At 39.7% G+C, this 19,380-nt stretch overlaps 1 protein-coding gene across 2 annotated transcripts in view; it reads left to right on the forward strand.

Annotated features, from left to right (window-relative positions):
- celsr3 (cadherin, EGF LAG seven-pass G-type receptor 3) overlaps positions 1 to 19,380 on the forward strand; it is a 109,744-nt gene that overhangs the window by 14,848 nt on the left and 75,516 nt on the right. For both annotated transcript variants that reach the window (XM_042410229.1, XM_042410230.1), the window contains exons 2-3: positions 11,558 to 11,895; positions 14,591 to 14,879. In XM_042410229.1, the coding sequence (XP_042266163.1) occupies positions 11,558 to 11,895; positions 14,591 to 14,879 (627 nt within the window). The remainder of the gene's footprint in view (positions 1 to 11,557; positions 11,896 to 14,590; positions 14,880 to 19,380) is intronic.

Raw genomic sequence — 19,380 nt, forward strand, 5'->3', positions numbered from 1 at the left:
GGCCTCTGTGTTAGACACTGGGCTGGATTTGATGAGTCTGTTAAAGTCTGGATTGCTTTTAAAGCTGTAACGCTTTGCAATGCTAAAAAGTAGCAAGATTAGCTGTTTAGCTATAGCAGGATTTATATGACGTGTAAAAATCAGTGGAGCTTTCAGGATCCCATAATACTTTATGCTTTGGTCAGCTCTTGAATTTATCAGTCAGCCAATCCTTGCCAAATTGTAAAGTTGGGAAATATCACATGACTATGTTAATTTTACAAGGTGTTAGAGCTCAGGTTGTCATCAGTTACTGGTAAATGAATGAAGAAACTTGAAAAAAGACACAGAAAGGTTTAAAATAAACGTCACTGTTTGTTCTTGTTAGCGTTCCTCTGGGACATGATGTTCATCACAGTATGTTGGAGAGATTAATCTGCTCCACTGTTTGCTAGTTGTTCATTATGTGTTGAAGTTATATAATACATCACAACTAGTACCGTAAACCTGGGTAGCTAAGTGGGATTGGTAAGTCTCAATAGTAGTTACGCTTCTTGGTGGCAAACTTGCAAGTTTGTGACTTTGGGTTGATGAGGAGCGTTTGAATGCATCATCGGTCTCTGTAAAGCTAAAAGACTAGAAGGAAGGTGAACTTGTCAGCAACAGTTCGGGAGATTTTACATTGACGTCAGATGTGTGTAACGTAATAAAAACACCTCTTACATGACGTGGAAGCTGTTGAAAACTTATGAGGAGAAAATTGAAGCCTGAGATTTTTGCTGTGACAACATTCCTACACTTGTCTGCTTTTGATCTTTGATTCAATATTTCGTGTTGGAATATGGCGGCCCCAAGCCACCTGGAATAGGGACAGGCTGCAAGACGAGTTTGGCGCAGTGGCCACATATTGCAACTTCCAGCAGCATTTTCCGTTCCATATGCAATAATATAATAGAAAAGGAGCAGCTGTACAATGGTGAATCTTTTTTTCTGAGTGTCACAAACCTCCCTGAAATCACTCTTTGTGTACTTACAATTTGATCAATTTTGACCAATAAAAGGAGGAAAGTCTGGAAGAGCTGTATCATTAAACTGGAAGCATGAGGAAGCCCGTTTCGGCATACACACCCAGCGAGCAACTTTCAAAGGACTGAACGGGACACCATTTTGAACACGGTGTCTGGTTCTCCTTAATACATCAATGGGCAGCCCTCCTGATCTACTAGTGATAAGGGTATGAGTTAGAATTTAAGGATTGATTATCTTATGTACCAGTGTGTGAACTGGTTGTGTGGCCACACCCAGGACCCTTTTTCCATCTATCTTATATTGTAATGTCTCTTTTCGCTATTTCATTTGAAAATCCACAAAATCTAGAAAATAACAGAAGAAACACATCTTACAATGACACAGGCAGCAACAAGCACCATGTGATTTGCATACACGAGTAGACATCACAGGACTAATTTTTTTCAACATGGACCTCACTGAGTGGACTATTACTGCTGCACTATTACACTGTCCCACAGGAGCAATTGTTTGGAAAATTAAAATTTGGGATCTTTTGAGGTGACTGAAGGCCCTTGCAGTAATAGGAGCAATGAAATCTGCTACAGACACACCCAGCCTCAGGTGCTGGAATGGCTGCAATGATTTACAGGAGAGAGTGTTGAGCCTGTATTGTTATGCTTCAAAAATACCAAATTATTTAACACAAAAGCAACAATGTCTGACTGCAGATAAGGTGAAGTCTTGTTTACAGCGCCTGCGGATATAAAGAAGCAAAAGCCTGGTTCTGCTTTATTCCCCCACAAACTTAATGTCTCTGTGGTTGTAAATTTGAGAGAAATGACTAGCAGCGGCAACCGCAGTACATACAGAAGACAGATGCAGGATGGAGGAGGATGGCAGCTACAAACAGCTGCTAACTGATGTCACGTCTGCATGTCAGAGAGGTCAGAGTGTGGATTTGTGTTACACTGCGGATTTGCTCATAAGTACAATAGACACAGGGTGTGTATAAATGTGATATGGGCTAAAAGTGAGAGTCTTTACATTCGAGAGGGCTTATTGTGCGCAAGTTAAGTGTATCTGGTTTAATGTAAAGGATTAGGGCTTCTGTTGTTAAAGGGCGGTTTAAACCATTATGTTGCTGCGGCTGTTTGAGTGTGTGTGTGTGTGTGTGTGTGTGCTATTTTTTTTTTTACTCTGTTCTACTTTGCACTGAGTATAATGAGTGCTCAGACCTCAGGGGTAGAAAGGCTTTAAAAAACAAACAGAGCAGAAATCAGCTGTCAAGCCAGCGCCTGGGCTCTATATGTGTGTGTGTGTGTGTGTGTGTGTGTGTGTGTGTGTGTGTGATTTGTAATGATGCGTAGACAATATTTTTAACGCTTGTGTTATTTTACAGGCATTAATGTATGGCCCGCCTCTCCCTCTTGTTCCTGCTTTCTCTGCAGCCATACACTTATTCACGTATTTGTAATTATTTCTATGTAAGTGCCACTTTGGCTGTTCGGAGTTTCGCTCTCTCTCAGGGAGTTGCAGCCATTATTTTTAGGTGACTGTCAGACGGTTCTTTGTGTGCTCCGTTAACAACTTCAAACGATTTGTGTGTGTTCAAAAAGGGCAAAGAGTTTGTTCAGCGGCTACTGTAGCTATTTATTTTCCTGACCTGAGGGCAACTTTCACAGCTGAAAACATAAAACTTAAATTCGTCGCACTTTGTGTTACACAGCATTTTGAAAAGTCAACCTGCTCATGTATTTGAAGGCTTTTCGGGGACAGTGAACAGAGAGGAGAGACAGGAAAAGGCCAAACAAAGGCATGTGACAACACAGTGTGAAATGGGATTTAAACCCATGTGATTGTGGGTACATGGACTGTGAACTAATGGGCTGAAGGCACCATGACAGAGTTTAGTGTTTTTCAGAGCAGCAGCATACGGCTTTTGTTCAGTGTAAATCCAATTTTACTGTTTTTTGGGTTTTTGTTGTAATAGATCTCCCCTTTTGGGCTTTTTCCTTTAATCCCAACCCCTGACATTACCAAGAGAGCAGACATTTGCAGTGTCAATGCCGTGTCTGAATGACTCAACCATGGATAGGGATTTGAACCATTAACCCTGTCAGCGCTCTGACCTATACAGAGCTCTGATGAATAATAAATGAAAACAAAGGATATTTTCTGAGAATGCATCTGCCATGAACCCCATTCAAAACAAAATATAAATCAGTGTCTATTGGCAAGATATGAACTTTGATTAATTCATGCATAACTGACTAAAGAGATATTCAAGGTTGTCCTCCCACAGTAACAGTGGGAGGAATTTGAATACAGGATCCATTTGAATGCTGGAGCTAAATGCACTGATTAAAGATAAGAACAGCTTGCTTTTAGTTTTACAGCAAGCAGCAACTTCACTGAGGCTTCGAGTCTGAAGTCTGCTGAATAAATGAAGCGTATCTCAGTGACACTTTCAGATAGCTGTATCTAAGTCTGCATCTGAAACAGGTGATATAATAGACTGTTTTGATGCCTGTACACAGATGTTGTAATTGTCTTCTTTCCATATTAAATACAAGTATACTTTACAGTATGTACTAGGGTGCCCGAATACAAATACGTTATTCAGCAAAGCACAAATAGTGGGTTTTTTACGAATATTTGTTTCATACAGATATTTTAAAAATCATTTGCTTTTGGGAAGGAAAAAAAAACTCATGTCAAATACCAGCGCGCAGGTTGGTTACATCTCTATCTCAGTGTCTCTCCTCTGCTCTGCTGTTACGTCTATCAGCAGGTCTCAACGAGGGGAGTCACATCCACCTGCTACATGACGCACATTTCCTAATTTGGACATCACTCCTGGAGTTGGGGGTGTTCCCCAGAGATAAAGCTGAGCTACTGACACACATTACTGACAAGTGCTCCCAAGAGACTCTCCATAACCTGTTGTTCCCCTTCTCCTTTCCACAAAGTTAGGTTGTAAAGAATAGGCAATAAATGAAAAGTGCAAAGCAATAATCGCCTTTGAAGTTCTTCCCTTCTCATTACACGCTGTGCTGTCTCTGTGTTATGGGTGTATAAATAGGTAGAGGTCTGTCTGTAATGAGGTGATGAATAAAGTTTTAGTTCAGTAGTCAGCGCAGTCGTCTATGATCTGGGATACTCCAGTTCGAGACCCAGTGTGAGGACCTCCTTTGTAAGGTAGTTTATTCATGAACACTTATTGTAACACTTTAATTTTCTATAATTAAAAGCGTAATAAAAACAAAAACAAAAACAGGATTTTTAAGCCTCTTTCCACTTTTATTCAAATACAAATACAAATAATTTTGTTGCTTCAACAAGTACAAATATTGGGCCCTCCGAATATCCCTAGTATGTACTACACACTAATTGTCACAGTATGCTATTTTTGCAGCAGCAAGTAAACAAATGTACTTTGTAACACGTTTTTGTGCCAGGAAATGATACAACACTATGTGTGCATATGGACTCCAATCAAAGTGCAATATGGACCAACATCTGCAGGTTGTTGTAATTTTCACCACCTATAAGCAGCTCTTTTGATTGCTATTGCTATTTCCCTACTTCCTGTAGGGAAATAGGTTACATCAACACTTGTGAACACAGTGTGAACACATTATATATTCAAAACCTCTAAATCAGGACACAGCCTGTCTGCCCAGTAATACCTATTTGCATAGCTGATATGTTCCTGAGAAGGACATTAAGCAGCTTCCCTTAAAATTTACTCAGGAAACCACAGGAGTGTATTTTTTTAAACCAGTTCCCCTTTAAATTCAAAGCATCTCTGATCTCTCTGACACTACAAGTGAACTTTTTTCTTATATTATTTTTAAACCACAGACTTTAAACCACTGCAGTATCTCCAAATATTTGTTTGCTTTGCACAGTGACATTCTTGCTTTCTTCCTTAACGGAAAATGTCAGGTCTCTGCCTTGTGACCCATCCTCCTGCCCTGCACTGCAGCTTTTAAAAACATTTCTGGAGCTGTTTTCAGCTCCAGCTGTGGGCTTCTATTGTACGCTACTTTGCAGACTATTTCCGTCTGGATTTCCAGGAAGCGAGCTTGGGATGCTCTGACATTCAAGTAGCTTTGAGTGTGCTATTAGTCAGGCTACCTGCCGCAGAGAGATAGCACTGAACTCCTGCAACCCTTTGAAACGTCGGGGACTGTATACCCACAAAGCATCTTAGAGCCGGAGCACTGATCGGAGGCCAGCCTCTCTCTCATGGCGTATTAGTGTTAAGGCATCCGTTGGACCTCGCTGATGATTCCAGATCACTGTGTTTATTCTTAGAGGCTTTATGCACATCTACCCCCAAGCCTCTCCTCCCTCTTTGAAGTGTGGACACACAAAGGGGAAAATGTTGGCATGAAGCCCACAGGAGCCGTGAAAGCTTGCAAAAGCGTCTCCGAGTTGTTATTTACTAAATGCTTTGTTTTCCCATGTTGCTAAAGATGCCAAAATAACCTTCCATTTGTAGGGTTTTGAGTTTGGAGGATATTAATGTTTTATTGTTTCCATGCACACTAAAGCAGAGTAGCAAGGAGAAAGGGCGATGCATTAGTTATGACTTCCTGGCTTAATCGAAGGTTACGGACAAGATTACTTTTACTTGTTTCTCATCAGGACGCAAAAGTGATTCACATTTCCTCCAATCTTTTATACTCCACTGACATCGGACTTATACTACTGGATGTGAAGGTTTTCCATCCACAATGACACATAAAGATGTGATATTTTATCTGACAAAATGATTGACACCTCAGAGTCGCTTAAAGGCATTTGAAGGATAGCAAGTGACTTATGTCCTTCATAAAATAACACTTTAACATGCTAGATCCTCTCTGTTTGATGAGCTTCAGTAGTAGTAGTAGTTTGTATCGGTCCTTTCTATAGAACTAAACCTTATTTATGAAATGTTAACATTTTTGGATAAATATCTTCAGATTAGATATCAATTGGCTCTGAAGTAGCCTAGTCATGGTATGAAATTCATCATATTTAATCATTTCTTCCATTAATAAATCATTTGAATTATTTTCTGTGAAATACAGGGATATATGAGCGATGTCAGACCATTTCTTTAAAATGTTATCTGAGGGCCACATTTTCATGATCATTCATACATATTTTTAAAGGTAGAAGAAGCAGTTTGGACATGTCTGTTAAATGGGCTGAATAAAGTTATTTAGCTGATACTGTTGTCTGGCTTTTTGTTGGAAATGGCAGTTCTTTAGGTGAAAGTCAATTGGATAGATGTTTTTCATCAGCAGATGAAGATGATACAAAAAAAACAACAGTAAAGGTTAAATTTCAAAATGATTTTCCCATACATATCTGTTATTCATTGAAATTGTCCTTTAAAGTCAAAACCGTCATACATTTTCTAACACTTATTAACTTTTTAGCAGCTTTTTCTTATTGAGCGTCATGTACTTTTTAACACAGCAGGAAACATTATAATTGGACATACCCATTGCTGTCAGAGTTTTGGTGCAGTTTTCACGCTGTAATATCAATCCTCAGTTGGCTACGTAGTGATAAAAAGAGTAAAATTCTACCTTAACTTGAGTTGCATAAATGTTGGGAAATGGCTTTTATATTTCTGCAGACATGTTGGTTATGACTTTTCAGCAGAACTATAACTGGTGTGTCAGGAGGTGGATTAGTGACTGACCAGTGGGAAGAGTTTGGTGGTATTAATTGCTTAAATGACCATCCTAGCTTGACTTGTTGCTTTTCTATTTCAAGTCTCCAAATGGCTTCGTATGTGGATGGATGTGTCGATGCTGGCCTGCAGTCACAAAGGACAGCCAAATGGAGATATTTCACTTTACATGTTTATTTATGTGTGTGTGCCAGGTTTACTGTCAGAATTTAATGGCTGCCTGGGGCAAAAATACCTCTGAAGGCTGATAAAAATCACAGTGAAGTTAAAAACCATTAGGACAAACCAGCACTGACACTTCAGAGTACCATTTTTTCATATCAGCCTGTTACATGTTTGTTGAGTTGTCAAATATTCTTGTTTGAATGCCACAGTTGTCCCCCATGGGCCACAGTAAGAGGATTCCTGGGAGCCTGTGACTCAGAGGGAGAATTTTCAGTGTGCCTGGCAGAAGGAAATGTAGCATTTAAAAAAAAAAAAAAAATCTATCAGAAAACAGTCGAGCACACAGTCTGCAGAGGGCCAACATGCCTACTGGACACAAAACAGTGTATCAACAAAATAATAAAACAATCTTGGTGCAGATGGACTGGTTGCAGACAGAAAGGAGAAAAACAGCTCCATCTTCTCCTGCCGCCAAGCAATTGTAATAAAGCGAGGCGTAAATGGTTTGTCATCCTTTTAAAATAAAACAAGCCTTAGGGGTACAAATTCATTGTTTATCTGCCAATACAAATTAAATTCAAGAGCTAAGGAACAAAAAAAAAAAACAAAATGTCAAAAGTCTTGCATAATTTAAATCTCACTTTATTAAAATTTGTATGTAATCCAACTTCCTGAATAGGATTTGTTATGCCAGTGTGTGTCTCTCCGTCTCTCTCTATCTCTCGCTCTGTGTGTGTGTGTGTGTGTGTGTGTGTGTGTGTGTGTGGGCGGGTACAGTACATTCCAAAAACAACAGGTGTTGTTTATAAGGCACCTGTGTGTCATCTGTCACATGCTGAAGTTATATCCCAAAGCTTACTCATGGGCTAAAATGATAAATGCTTATGTACAAAAAGTATTATGTACCCCTCTCTCTCTCTCTCTCTCTCTCTCTCTCTCTTTCTCTCTCTTTCTGTGTGTGTATGTGTGTGTGTGTGTGTGTGTGTGTGTGTGCGCGTGCGCTTTTGTACATCTATCTTTTGTTGATCTATTTGTACGTATTAAAGAAATGATATAAGAACATGTTATTTACTGAGCTTTAGAAGTGCTAATAGATATTTTTTCTTCAACTTTGAACAGAGCCAGGCTAGCTGTTTCCATCTGCTTTCAGTCTTTATGCTAAATTAAACTAAAATAATCACCTGCTGGCTGTAGCTACACATCTATCCCACAGATATGAGAGTGGCAGCATCTCATCTTACTCTCAGCAAGAAAATGAATAAGAGTATTTCCCAAAATGCCTGTTACTTTAATGTAACCATCAATTTTAAGTTAAAAGGGTGAGGGCTGGTTGTGAGAGTTAGGGGTCAGGGAAGGCATTATGTCAATAATGGTCCTCACAAGTGTATTTTTGTATCCATAGAGAATTAGTGTGAATATGTGCATTTGTGAGTATGTGTATGTTGTATGAGATTGAGACCTATTCTAGCAGATTATCCGGGGTCTTTTCATAGATCCCTGTCTCATTTCAATGACAATAGGAGATCAGCATCAATTAGTCCTTCGTCTGCATCGTGATCCAGAGGGCTGATAATAAAGCTGGCTTTTAGCCCCAGAAGACGAGTTGACATTTAATTACCTATATATATATATATATACATATATATATGCTATTTTTTCAGTACAATTGGAATATTTCCTGATGGTTTTCTGTGGGTTTTTCTTCTCTTGTTCCCTTCATAATGCCACTCCTCCATCTGGCTCTTCATTTATTACGAAGGGCTCTAGATTTTAGTGTGTGTGTGTGTGTGTGTGTGTGTGTGTGTGTGTGTGTGTGTTAGAGGTCAGTGGGGAGTGAGCTCCTCATAATCCGGTAATCAAACCAGCTGCCACTGGACCCAACCCCCATCTCTCCATACATCTCGCTTTCTCTTTTCTCTCTATCTCTCTCTCCTTCTGTTGCTTTCTTTTATTCAGCTTTTCAATCAGATTTTTTTCGTTCTTCCTGTCTACATCTTGCTCTTTATCTTATTCTGACATTTTTATCTTTTCTATTATGCCTTTTCGCTTCCTTCCTTCCTCTTATCCTTCCTCTCCTCCTCCCTCTTTTTCTTTGGGCAACACTGTAAGCCAACAGCAAACAGTTAACAAATTGTAAATGAAAGATATCAGTTCATTCTTTAAATGTACTTTGGTTAAACTCATTTAATTTCAGTCACAACATCCACTATTTAATTAATTCAATAACTCTCTTATTTTTACTCCAGTATTTCCAAAGAAAAAGAAAGCTTATATCAATAATCAATCAGTTACGATTATAGTGCTTTTTTTCCATCTTTTTTTATTCATCCCTGATTAAAAGCCCTCGCTCTCTTCTTCATTTCTTTTCTGTTGTTCTCCTCCATCACGTCCTTTGGTTTCTCCAGTTTTTAATAAACCTCCTTCACCCTCCATCGCCTCTCTGTTCCTCCTTGTGTCAACATCCTCCCTCTGTCTCCACCACCCTTCACCTTCTATCCATTGCTGCTATGCTCCTCTCTTTCTCTCCTGTCTTTTCCTTTTTTCCTCTTGTTCATCCTTTCTCCTGCTGTGCTCTTTTTGCATCAAGACCCCAGCATTTAATGTATTTTATAGTCTGTCTCCTTTTCTCTGTCTGTCTCATCGTCCGCCCGGTTTCACCTCCACAATGCCTGAGAAAATTGCCTCCTCATGTCAGTGCGGTCATGTGCATTAGTATTCGTGTGTAGCTTAGTAGCCAGCTTGTTGCACCAAATAGCTTTACAATATACAATACAGCCCAACGCTGGACTATGTCTTTTTCCAGCGTAGATGAAACGTGTCTTGTGTCTGCTGTTGAAGCAGTTATTGTTCTGTTTGTGAGGGTTGTGACCTGCTGTGATTCATATGAACTCATTTTGCAGCAGCGGGTTTCAGAGAGAAGGAGCGCTGTGTTGAATTTGTAACCAACGCTGAATGTGTGGAGACAGGGGGGGAGATGAGAATGTTGTTTTCTACACAAGATCACTCCATCTTCATCTCTCTCTTTCTGTCTTGTTCAATCTCATGTACAAGGCTTGAAACCACACCTCTCTCTGTGTGTGTGTGTGAGAGAGAGAGTGTAGCCATACTCATCAGGCAGCTCTTAGCTTACTTTCATGGCTCAAATATTTTGTAAAATGATCAAAATATCAAAACACGTGATCAAACCACCTCATCACCTAAAAATTTGGTTCATGTATAAATGATGTATATAAATGAGAACATGTATATAATGAATGTACCTGCAATACACTGCAGGTACATTGTCAGTGAGTTTGGTTAAGGTGTGTAAGATTGTGGTCAAATACTGAAAACATTAAATGTGACTTTTTCACTATTTAACCAAAACCAACATCTTCCTCTAACCTTATAGTCTCCCTCCATTCAAACATGTGTTTTGCTGCTTGTTCCTTCAGTTGAATGTTGGGTGGGGCCTGTGAGCATGATTTGTGACATCACAACTAGTCCAGGAGCCAATAGTGGTTCAGTATGAAACTGGAAGGTCTTTAATGAGGTACTTGTACTTTTTTTTAAAGGAAAAAAGATATTAGACACATAGCATTTTTTATATATCTTACAACATGGCTGGAGGGGATCTTTAACCAAGTGTTTTAGCAGCCTAAAACTAACCACACAAGTAACGCAGGCCGGTCACTAATATTTACATCCTTTACACTGCTTGTACACCCGAACATCCACCTCGACCTGCTCCCTGTGAAAGTAATCCAGGAGGTAATTTTGTTTCCTGCTAAAACTTATTTAGCAAAGCAAATTCATAATATATCAAAATACTTTGTAGGAAACTCGGGTTGGCTGTGACATAAATAATTTGACAGTTATAGCAGTCATCCACCTCAAGTAGCAATATAACAACTTGGATGTCATTTTAAGCTGCTTGCCAACAGTTACATTTATGTACTGAACTCAAATCATGTCATGTGTATAGGCAGATAACGCATCTTGTATGGTTCTGCTTGAACAACAGAATCTTCAACAGAAAATTAAATTAACAGCAGATAAAATCTTACAGATTTTTACAGACATTGTTTAAACATCGAACTACTGACAGTTTCGATCAAATGCTTCTCTTCCCATTTCACTCAATTCAAATAAAACAATGTTATATACACAATGTTATAGTACATTACTTTTGACAGTTATATCTACACGTTTGATTGAAACCAGGCTGTGTGTGCGAGTGTGTCTGCTGCTGTTCTGTGGAGGTTAATAGCCTGCAGTCTGAGTTTGTTCACTTCAGAAACATAATCATTTCTTTTAGACTTAAAGGCTGCCTTTACAAATCTCATGGTCTTTGTCGAACACAAAGCAGTTTCAACAATAATCCTGGATTCAGTAGCTAGATTTCTTTTATATTAGTTAAAAGCCGTGTGTAGATGTGAATGTGTACAACATGTGAGATTTCATTCATCTATCTCTGTCTCTTTACCTTCTTCTTCCTGCTCTTTGCTGTTTATCCCTCCTGTGCCTGAACCTTATCCCTGGCGCCTCCTCCCCTTATCTATCTCTTTCTATTTACTCCTTCACCTGTTCTCACCTATATGTCACTCTCTGTCCTCCTCCAACCTTCTTCATCTCTCTTACATCCTGCTCCTTCACCTCACTTTCAATCTCTCCTCTCTGTTAATCTCTCTAAACTTTTTTCCTCCATTCTCTCCTTCTCCTCTTCAGACGGCGTCCACAGCATCTCAGCTCAGTGCGTCCTCCGTGTCCTCATCATCACCGAGGACATGCTGGGCAGCAGTGTCACCGTCCGCCTGCAGAACATGTCCCAGGAGCACTTCCTGTCACCACTGCTTGGTCACTTCTTGGAGGGCGTGTCGGCGGTGCTCTCGGTGCCTGTCGAGGACGTTTTCATCTTCAACATCCAGCCGGACACAGCGCCAGGAGGAATTCTGAATGTGAGCTTCTCGGCCGCCTTGCCGGGGGGACACTTCTTCCCCTCTGAGGCCCTGGAGGAACAGCTGTACCTAAACAGGCCGAGGCTGACGTCACTGACGCAGATGGAGGTTGGTTCACTTGCACAAATATGAATACAAACATGAGAATCACAAGTTTTAAGTGCTGACTGTGTGTATTGATTTGGTGTATGCATCTAGTTTTGAGAATAAATATATATATAAAGTATAAATATGTGGAAAATCTTAATTTTGATGATTCAAAATGTCAGCCTACTACATGGTTTACAAACATGACTGATTCAAACTCTTAAACTGCATCATAAAATGTATGTAATTTAAGAATTTGTTGTTATCTAGTGTTAGTTAGAGTTTTAAAGTACCTGTTTATTGTTTTGGGAGCGACAGCAAATTCCAATCTTGTGATTTTATTGTTGGTGCTTTACATTTAAGTCATAGACTTCTTCTTAAATGTGTATGGATACCAATATGTATTAAATTTTCTGAATTTTTTTTGTGAATGTGGTTCGTACACACAGACATGAACAAAATTAGGATATTTTTCAAATGAAAATTCAGTGAAAAAAGTCACGTACCCGCACAGTCATGCATTCATATGCAGGAGCTGGAAATCAGGGTCACATGTAATAGTATGTGTGAAGCAAGAATAGGAAGAAAAACATTATGCAAACACACGTATCTCAAGACAGTCACCTGAGCATATTGCACGTGAGCTAATAATACAATGATACAATACAGATGCTTTGGCAGCGCAGCCATATGGCTTTATGCAACAATACACAGATATGACCATATTATGACTATATATTGTCATGCATGAAATCACCCACACCTGGACACAGTATGCACATTAGTTACATACACGCTTACACGCCTTCAGAACATCTCTAAACATGCATGAGAGAAGGAGATGTTTTTCAAAAAAAGAGAACAAGTGAAAACCAAAGGAGGAAAGATTTATGAGGGGATGAAAGAGAGCACGGCGGTGTCAAGAGATACATACTTTAAAGTTGAATGTATTCCACCTTCTCCCAACAGAAACGCATGCAATCTGAAACTATACCCTCTATTATCAAGGAAGACACAATCTTGCCAACGCGTCTGATCCAGTGACCTTAACAGCAAACTGAAACAATAAATAGCCTTGTCTGGAAAATAAATGGTTTTACAAAGCAAAACCATGGCAAAAAAAACATGACTGCAGGAAGAAGTGTTTTTTCAAGAATGACTCACTATCAGCAAATATTATGAATTACAACAAAAAACTAACAAGGTGGTCATAGCAAGATTCTCCATAGCAAGACAAGCACTAATTCCAAACAAACAAACAGAACTCATGGCACACAGTTTATGTAATTTAAGCGCTGGAACGTTATTTGAAATTGTTGAACAACTGGTTTTGTAAAGGACAATGTTCTTTTAAAATAAATTGGTTAGCTAGCGAACGTTAGCTAACGTTAGCAATCAGTCATACCAGTTAATTTAACAAAAGAACAAACGCAATACCAATAATGATAGTTACATCAGAGAATGATGGAATAAAATAATAAAAAATGAAAAAAAAAAGATTAATTTTGGTGACAGACTTCTTCAGACAAACATTTCTGAATAAATTTTAAATACTGACATGCATTTCTTATTTGTTACACATTTAAGAGACTCAAAATAACATTCAATTTCAATTAGAAACAACTTAAAATATGGGGTTGAATGAAGAAATTTAGCTTTACAGATATGAAATCTCCCTAATGAAAATAAAAAAAGTTAACAATAGTGCATAGACTGTTATCTTTGCATTCATTGCTAACGTTAGCTAACAAATGAAGACCTCAAGGAAGTGCGTCATCATTACTCTGCAGAGCACATCTAGCACCCTGAGCAGATCGGGTACATCCGGTGTATTACAAGAGCTGGATACCCATGGATGTATAATAAGAGCTGGATACCCATGGATGTATAATAAGAGCTGGATAGGGCGCGGCCGCTCAGCCTTGTAGTCAATTTTTCCCAGTGGCCACTCGCGGTATTGCAGCGAAAAATCCCCCTGCCGCCCAAAAAGGATTTTCTCCATAGACCACCACTGTAAAAGAGACGCCTGTAAAACTGTTGACAGGATACCTCGAACTGCAAACAACGTCTATTATGACTCTTTCTATTATGAACTTTTGATCCATGGAGGTTTTATGTTTGTAAAACTTTCCTCAAGCCGAGAAAAGCGATTTAAAAATCTGTGACGTCATCACAATGTAAAGTCTATGGGCGGAGCGGGAACTCGCAGACAGGGCCAGTGGGGGAAACACTACTGCGCATATTCAGTGGGCTGCACAACGCGGAAGCAAACTCGGAAGCTAGAAACTTTTTTTGGCGTATGCGCCAGGCGAGCAGTTCCTATAGGACAGAATGGGTGCCATTTTTAGTCCGGTATCCAGCTCTTATAATACATCCATGTGGATACTGGACTGAGAATGGTGCCTGTTCAGTCCAATAAGAATTGCTCGCCTGGCGCATACGCCAAAAAAAAGTTTGAATGTATGAATATGCCCAGTAGTTTTTCTCCCACTAGAGACAGACAGTGTCTACAGTACCATGAAAAAAGCCTCTTGAACGTTTCAGCTCTTCAGAAAGAATGTTGAAAGAGATGAAAGTTGTCTGAGATGCCGAGTAATGAAAGACAGTAAACTTATCAGAATCAGGACACCATTTAGACGATAATAACTGACCACTCTGATAGGGAACACTCACAGTGACTTAGCAATATCTTTTCTTTCCCCTCCCATTGCTCCAGGTCCTCCCGTTTGATGACAATGTCTGTCTGCGCGAGCCGTGTCAGAACTACATGAAGTGCATCTCTGTGCTGCGCTTCAACAGCTCGGCCCCCTTCATCTCCTCGCCCTCCATCCTTTTCCGGCCCATCCACCCCATCGCGGGCCTACGCTGCCGCTGCCCAGTGGGCTTCACTGGCGACTACTGTGAGACGGAGATCAACTTGTGTTACTCCAACCCCTGTCTGAACGGAGGGGTGTGTGTCCGCAGAGAAGGAGGGTACACATGCATCTGCCGTGAAGACTACACTGGTGAGCAGGGAGGGGAGTGTGTGCATGTTGTTGTGCTGCTGTGGCAAAGGTACATTTAGCAGATTTCATTGGTTCTTAGTAAGCTTTGAAGTGAGTGTGTGTGTGTGTATGTGTGTGTGTCTATGTAGTGACACTTAACATCGTTTTAAACAAGTGGGGAACAAACCCAACTTCAATTATTCCTTCCATCTCAAATTTTGTCACATTTTCAACACCCAGCGATAATACTATGATAAATTATAAAACAAATATACAGTATATTGTCTGTAAAATCTGTAAAACAGACACAAATATTTCATTTACCTTTATACCAGTTCCTATTTACATTGCTTGAAATCTAAGCAAAAATGCTCAAATATATGGAATTCAATAACATCTGGCCTTTGATTAAGTATTACATCAGCCTTCGTTAAGTATTATAAATAATACATATATATATATATATATATATATAAATATCCAAAAGCCATTGCCAACTGCTCCCATCAAATTTTCTTCTTTAACACATTTTACAGTCGCAATTTAATCAAAATTGGTTAATTTTGTTCAATCGTTTGTGCAAATTCAGACATATTTGGTGTCTTTGGAAACTTTGAAACCTTTAAATGAAGCACTGTGGGTTTGATATGGATGCACATGATTAACATTCATTCATATTGATTGACCCAATGGGATGTTAAAGGGAAAAAGCATAAATGAATGTATTTCTGGCAATTGAATAGATTTCCCTGTATGTATATGATAGTTTTATTCGTCTGTGTCTCGGGTTGTGGTTGAAAATGAGTGGCCACATATAGGCTATGGTAGATGGTGTTTGTTAAAAAGCATTTGAAATGAAAAGGATGTGGTGGAGCGTATGTATCTGTGTGTATGTCTGTGTTTTGGTGTAGTCTTTAACTCTAGCCTGGTAAACTAAAGCTGACTGTGTTTATGTTTCTTTGTTCGTGTCCCATATCGTCTTCTTTTTAGATCTGCTCTGTTTCCACTCTTTTGTCATGTTGAGATGAACAACATGAGAACTCACATTCTGCCTCATGGGAAAGCTTCACCTCGGCTCTCTACCTGTTATTTTGTCTTTTACTCACACAAACAAACAAACACACACACACACACACCACCTCTAGTACCACCAGAAAAAAACTCATTCTTTTTCACTGTCACCAAACTAATTTGTAGCCTCTCTAAAACACACATGCTTCATTCATTCCTACCTTTCCCAATACCCCAGACTAATTTCAGACCCTCTCCCTGTCCTCGTCCAGCTCTTTTCTTCCTCTTCATACTGCTGCACCGCCTCAGTCTACGAGCCATTGAGTTGATGTAAGAAAGGATAGATGCTATGAATGTGTGTGTGTGTGTGTGTGTGTGTGTGTGTGTGTGTGTGTGTGTGTGTGTGTGTGTGTGTGTCTTGGGGATATTTCACATTGCCTTTTATTTCAAATCAAAAGAGAACTAGGGGAGTGAAGCAACACTTCTTTCATGAGAGAGACGGAGTGTTTTTTAAACTCCCACTGAGACAGACAGAAAGAGAGATAAAGAGAGAGAGGAAATGTGCAAAGGAGAAATGGAGATGGGGAGAGACAGAGAGCAAGTGGGAGGGAGACAGATGTTAATGTAAAATTTACATGAAACATCCATCATTTAATGTCTTCTATCGTTTTCTATACTGTCTAATGTCTTAGAAGACATCTAGGTTGCCACATGAAGCATGAGATATCTATAGTACACATTTATGCAGGTTATTTGTGTCATGTGGCTCCATAAAAGGACACTAGTGGTGTTGAACTGATGAACCTCAGAGGAAAGTGGATATACATGCCTGTGATAATACAGGCACCCTACCCCTAGACTTGTCAAACCTTGAAACATGTTCTTATTTCAAACCTGTTGACTGACTGGGATCGGCTACAGATATTTCTGCCTCTGTGGAAAGGTAGAAAGGTTTGGCTGTATCCTCACTTGCCAGAGAGACAGCCATTGCCCCAGTGGCGCGGGTATGTTCTCTCTCATCAAAATATAATGCATTGTATTTTGATTACACTGCTTCAAAACTGCCAGTGCTCTTTGAGTCTGTGTGTTTCTTGAGCGATAAAGGCAATTTGTCCACGACAGAGACAGGCAGATAGTAGAGGTTGATGGAGAGGAAAAAAGAAGAGGGAGTTAAATCAGAAAGTTAGAAAATTGAAGAGAAAGATAAAGTAAGGAGAGAGAGAGAGAATTAGGAAGGAAAAAAGAAAGAAAAAATAGCAGGAGGATGACAGAGATAGACAATTAAGTTTGATTTCGAGCTGCCCCCAAATGAAAGTTGATAATGAGAGAGAGACGAGGTGAAATCTTTGATCATTAATCCAAACAGCTGCTGCCCTGATGGCTGAATTAGAGGTTTGGTGCCCAAAATTTAGGATTAAATTCTCAAAATATGACAGCTGCTACAAACTACATCTAATATTAATCAAACTATGGCTTGAAATAACGCAGAGAACATTGGCAATTACAACATTGTAAGTTTTTTTAGGGTAAAAAAACATAATACTGTGCCAGTGCTGTGGTCAAAACTTGAATCAGGGATAATGGGTTTCTGCTTTTTATTTGCATTTTTATTTCTGTTTACATGCGTTATGATTCAGATTGCATACATTTTATTAGACCCATATAGCACAGTGTGACATGCAGTGAACCTACAAGATTGCTGTTATTGCACAGTAAAGATAAAAGCAGGGAAACTAGATAACTGATAACTGGGCGAAAAGGAGGAAGGGACAAGAGTAATTGTGCGAGAGTAGGAGGAAGAAAGGAAAAACGAGACAGAAAGAGTGAAAGATGGGACAGAACAAAAACAGCAGAGCATTACAGATGAAGGAAAGGACAGAGAGGAGACAGATATGACAGCAATATGAGAGACGTGAGAGATGTATGAATTCGGAGAGAATAACATGGAAGGAGAGCTGCAGGGGAAAAAACGGGGCGAGAGACATCCGTGAGCAATGAGCGAGAGAGAGTTAGGGGGGAGGGAGGGGGGGGGGATGAGAGGTGAGGGGTAGAGCGAGGGAAATCAGATGGGTTCTGGGTAGTCGGTGTTGTGCTTTTCCTGCGTAGGCGTCGGGTGTTTCGGTGTCTTGTCAATGCCCGGGGGTTAGGGGAGGAAGAGGAGGAGGAGCAGAACAAATAAACAGGGACGAATTGATTCTGCAACACGGAAATCTCCAGACATCTTCCAACCAAGTTTGCTCTCTCTCTCTCTTTCACTCATTCCCTTTTTTCATTTTTCCAGCCAACCTGCCTTCATCCATCCCCTCATACGCTCTTTGTGACTTTGAATTGCTTTTCCCTGAAAATCTATGGATTGCTCCCAGAGGCAGGAGCTGAACTGGGGGTTTTGACAGAGACTGGAAACTTTGTTTTTCCACAGAACGAGAAATATTTTCTAGTCTATAACAATAGTAAATCTGAGTCAAATGTGATTTGTGAACAATTCTTTCGGTGTTTTGGGCCACACTAGAAAGTTTATGTAAAAATAGTTTCATCACTGTAAATCACAAAATGTAGATGAGAAGATCATCCAGTCCCCCCAAATGAGAGTGTAGATTTGCCCATTTGGATCAAATTATTATTTCTTGGTTATTTGGTGGCATTTGATAATATAAAATAATAATAATAGTAATACTCTACCTTAGAGCTAGAATATATCATACGATTATAAATAGAATAAAGTTAATAACAATTCATGTGACATCGAGTAAGGACCTCGACGAAAATCAGGAGAAGGACTCGGATTAAAGCGCTGTATGTGTTAAAAAGAGGTTTTACAGAGTATATTGACTCAACTCTTTGTACTTTTACTACAGTGGCAGGTGAAACTGGACTCTTTAAGGATGACTGAGCGTCTTCACTGCCTCCATCACTAAGACAAAGACACACAAGGGCTTCGACAGTACACATAACCTCAGGCTAACCCCTCTCTAAACCGCACATTTAACCCCGGGCTAAGCGAGGCTGAATACTTTAAAAGAGGGTAAACCCTGCTGTGTAGAAAGGTTAACGCAGTCTTTATGGTGCCGACCCCGGAGATGCGGTCTTAAGAAGAATCGTGTGAAACGGCGATAAACGCATCAGATGAAGTCATCCACTGTTCATCTGAAAACTGAAAACTCTGATTTATCCTAGATTTACATGAAACTACGTCAACCAAGAGGTGTTACATGCCAGGGTTATCACATATATTAAACTATAAAAGGTTTAAAAGTTATCCAGATTTCTTAGGCATTTTCTTGAGACCATAATAATCTCAAAGAAGGAGACGTCTGTCCATACTGCACTGTTGTCTTGCAAGAATGCACCTCTTTCATCATGAGACATTTTGAAAACTTTGGAAGTTCCTGTTTTGTGCCACAAAACCTCCGAGTAGATTTCCTGTGAAAACCAACCACATGCCTCACAAAGTAGGATGCAGTGTAAAGGCTAGTTGAGGCTTACATTGTTGTTAGGCCTTTTTGTTTGAATC

The sequence above is a fragment of the Thunnus maccoyii genome, chromosome 4 (assembly GCF_910596095.1).
Source record: "Thunnus maccoyii chromosome 4, fThuMac1.1, whole genome shotgun sequence".
NCBI lineage: Eukaryota > Metazoa > Chordata > Actinopteri > Scombriformes > Scombridae > Thunnus > Thunnus maccoyii.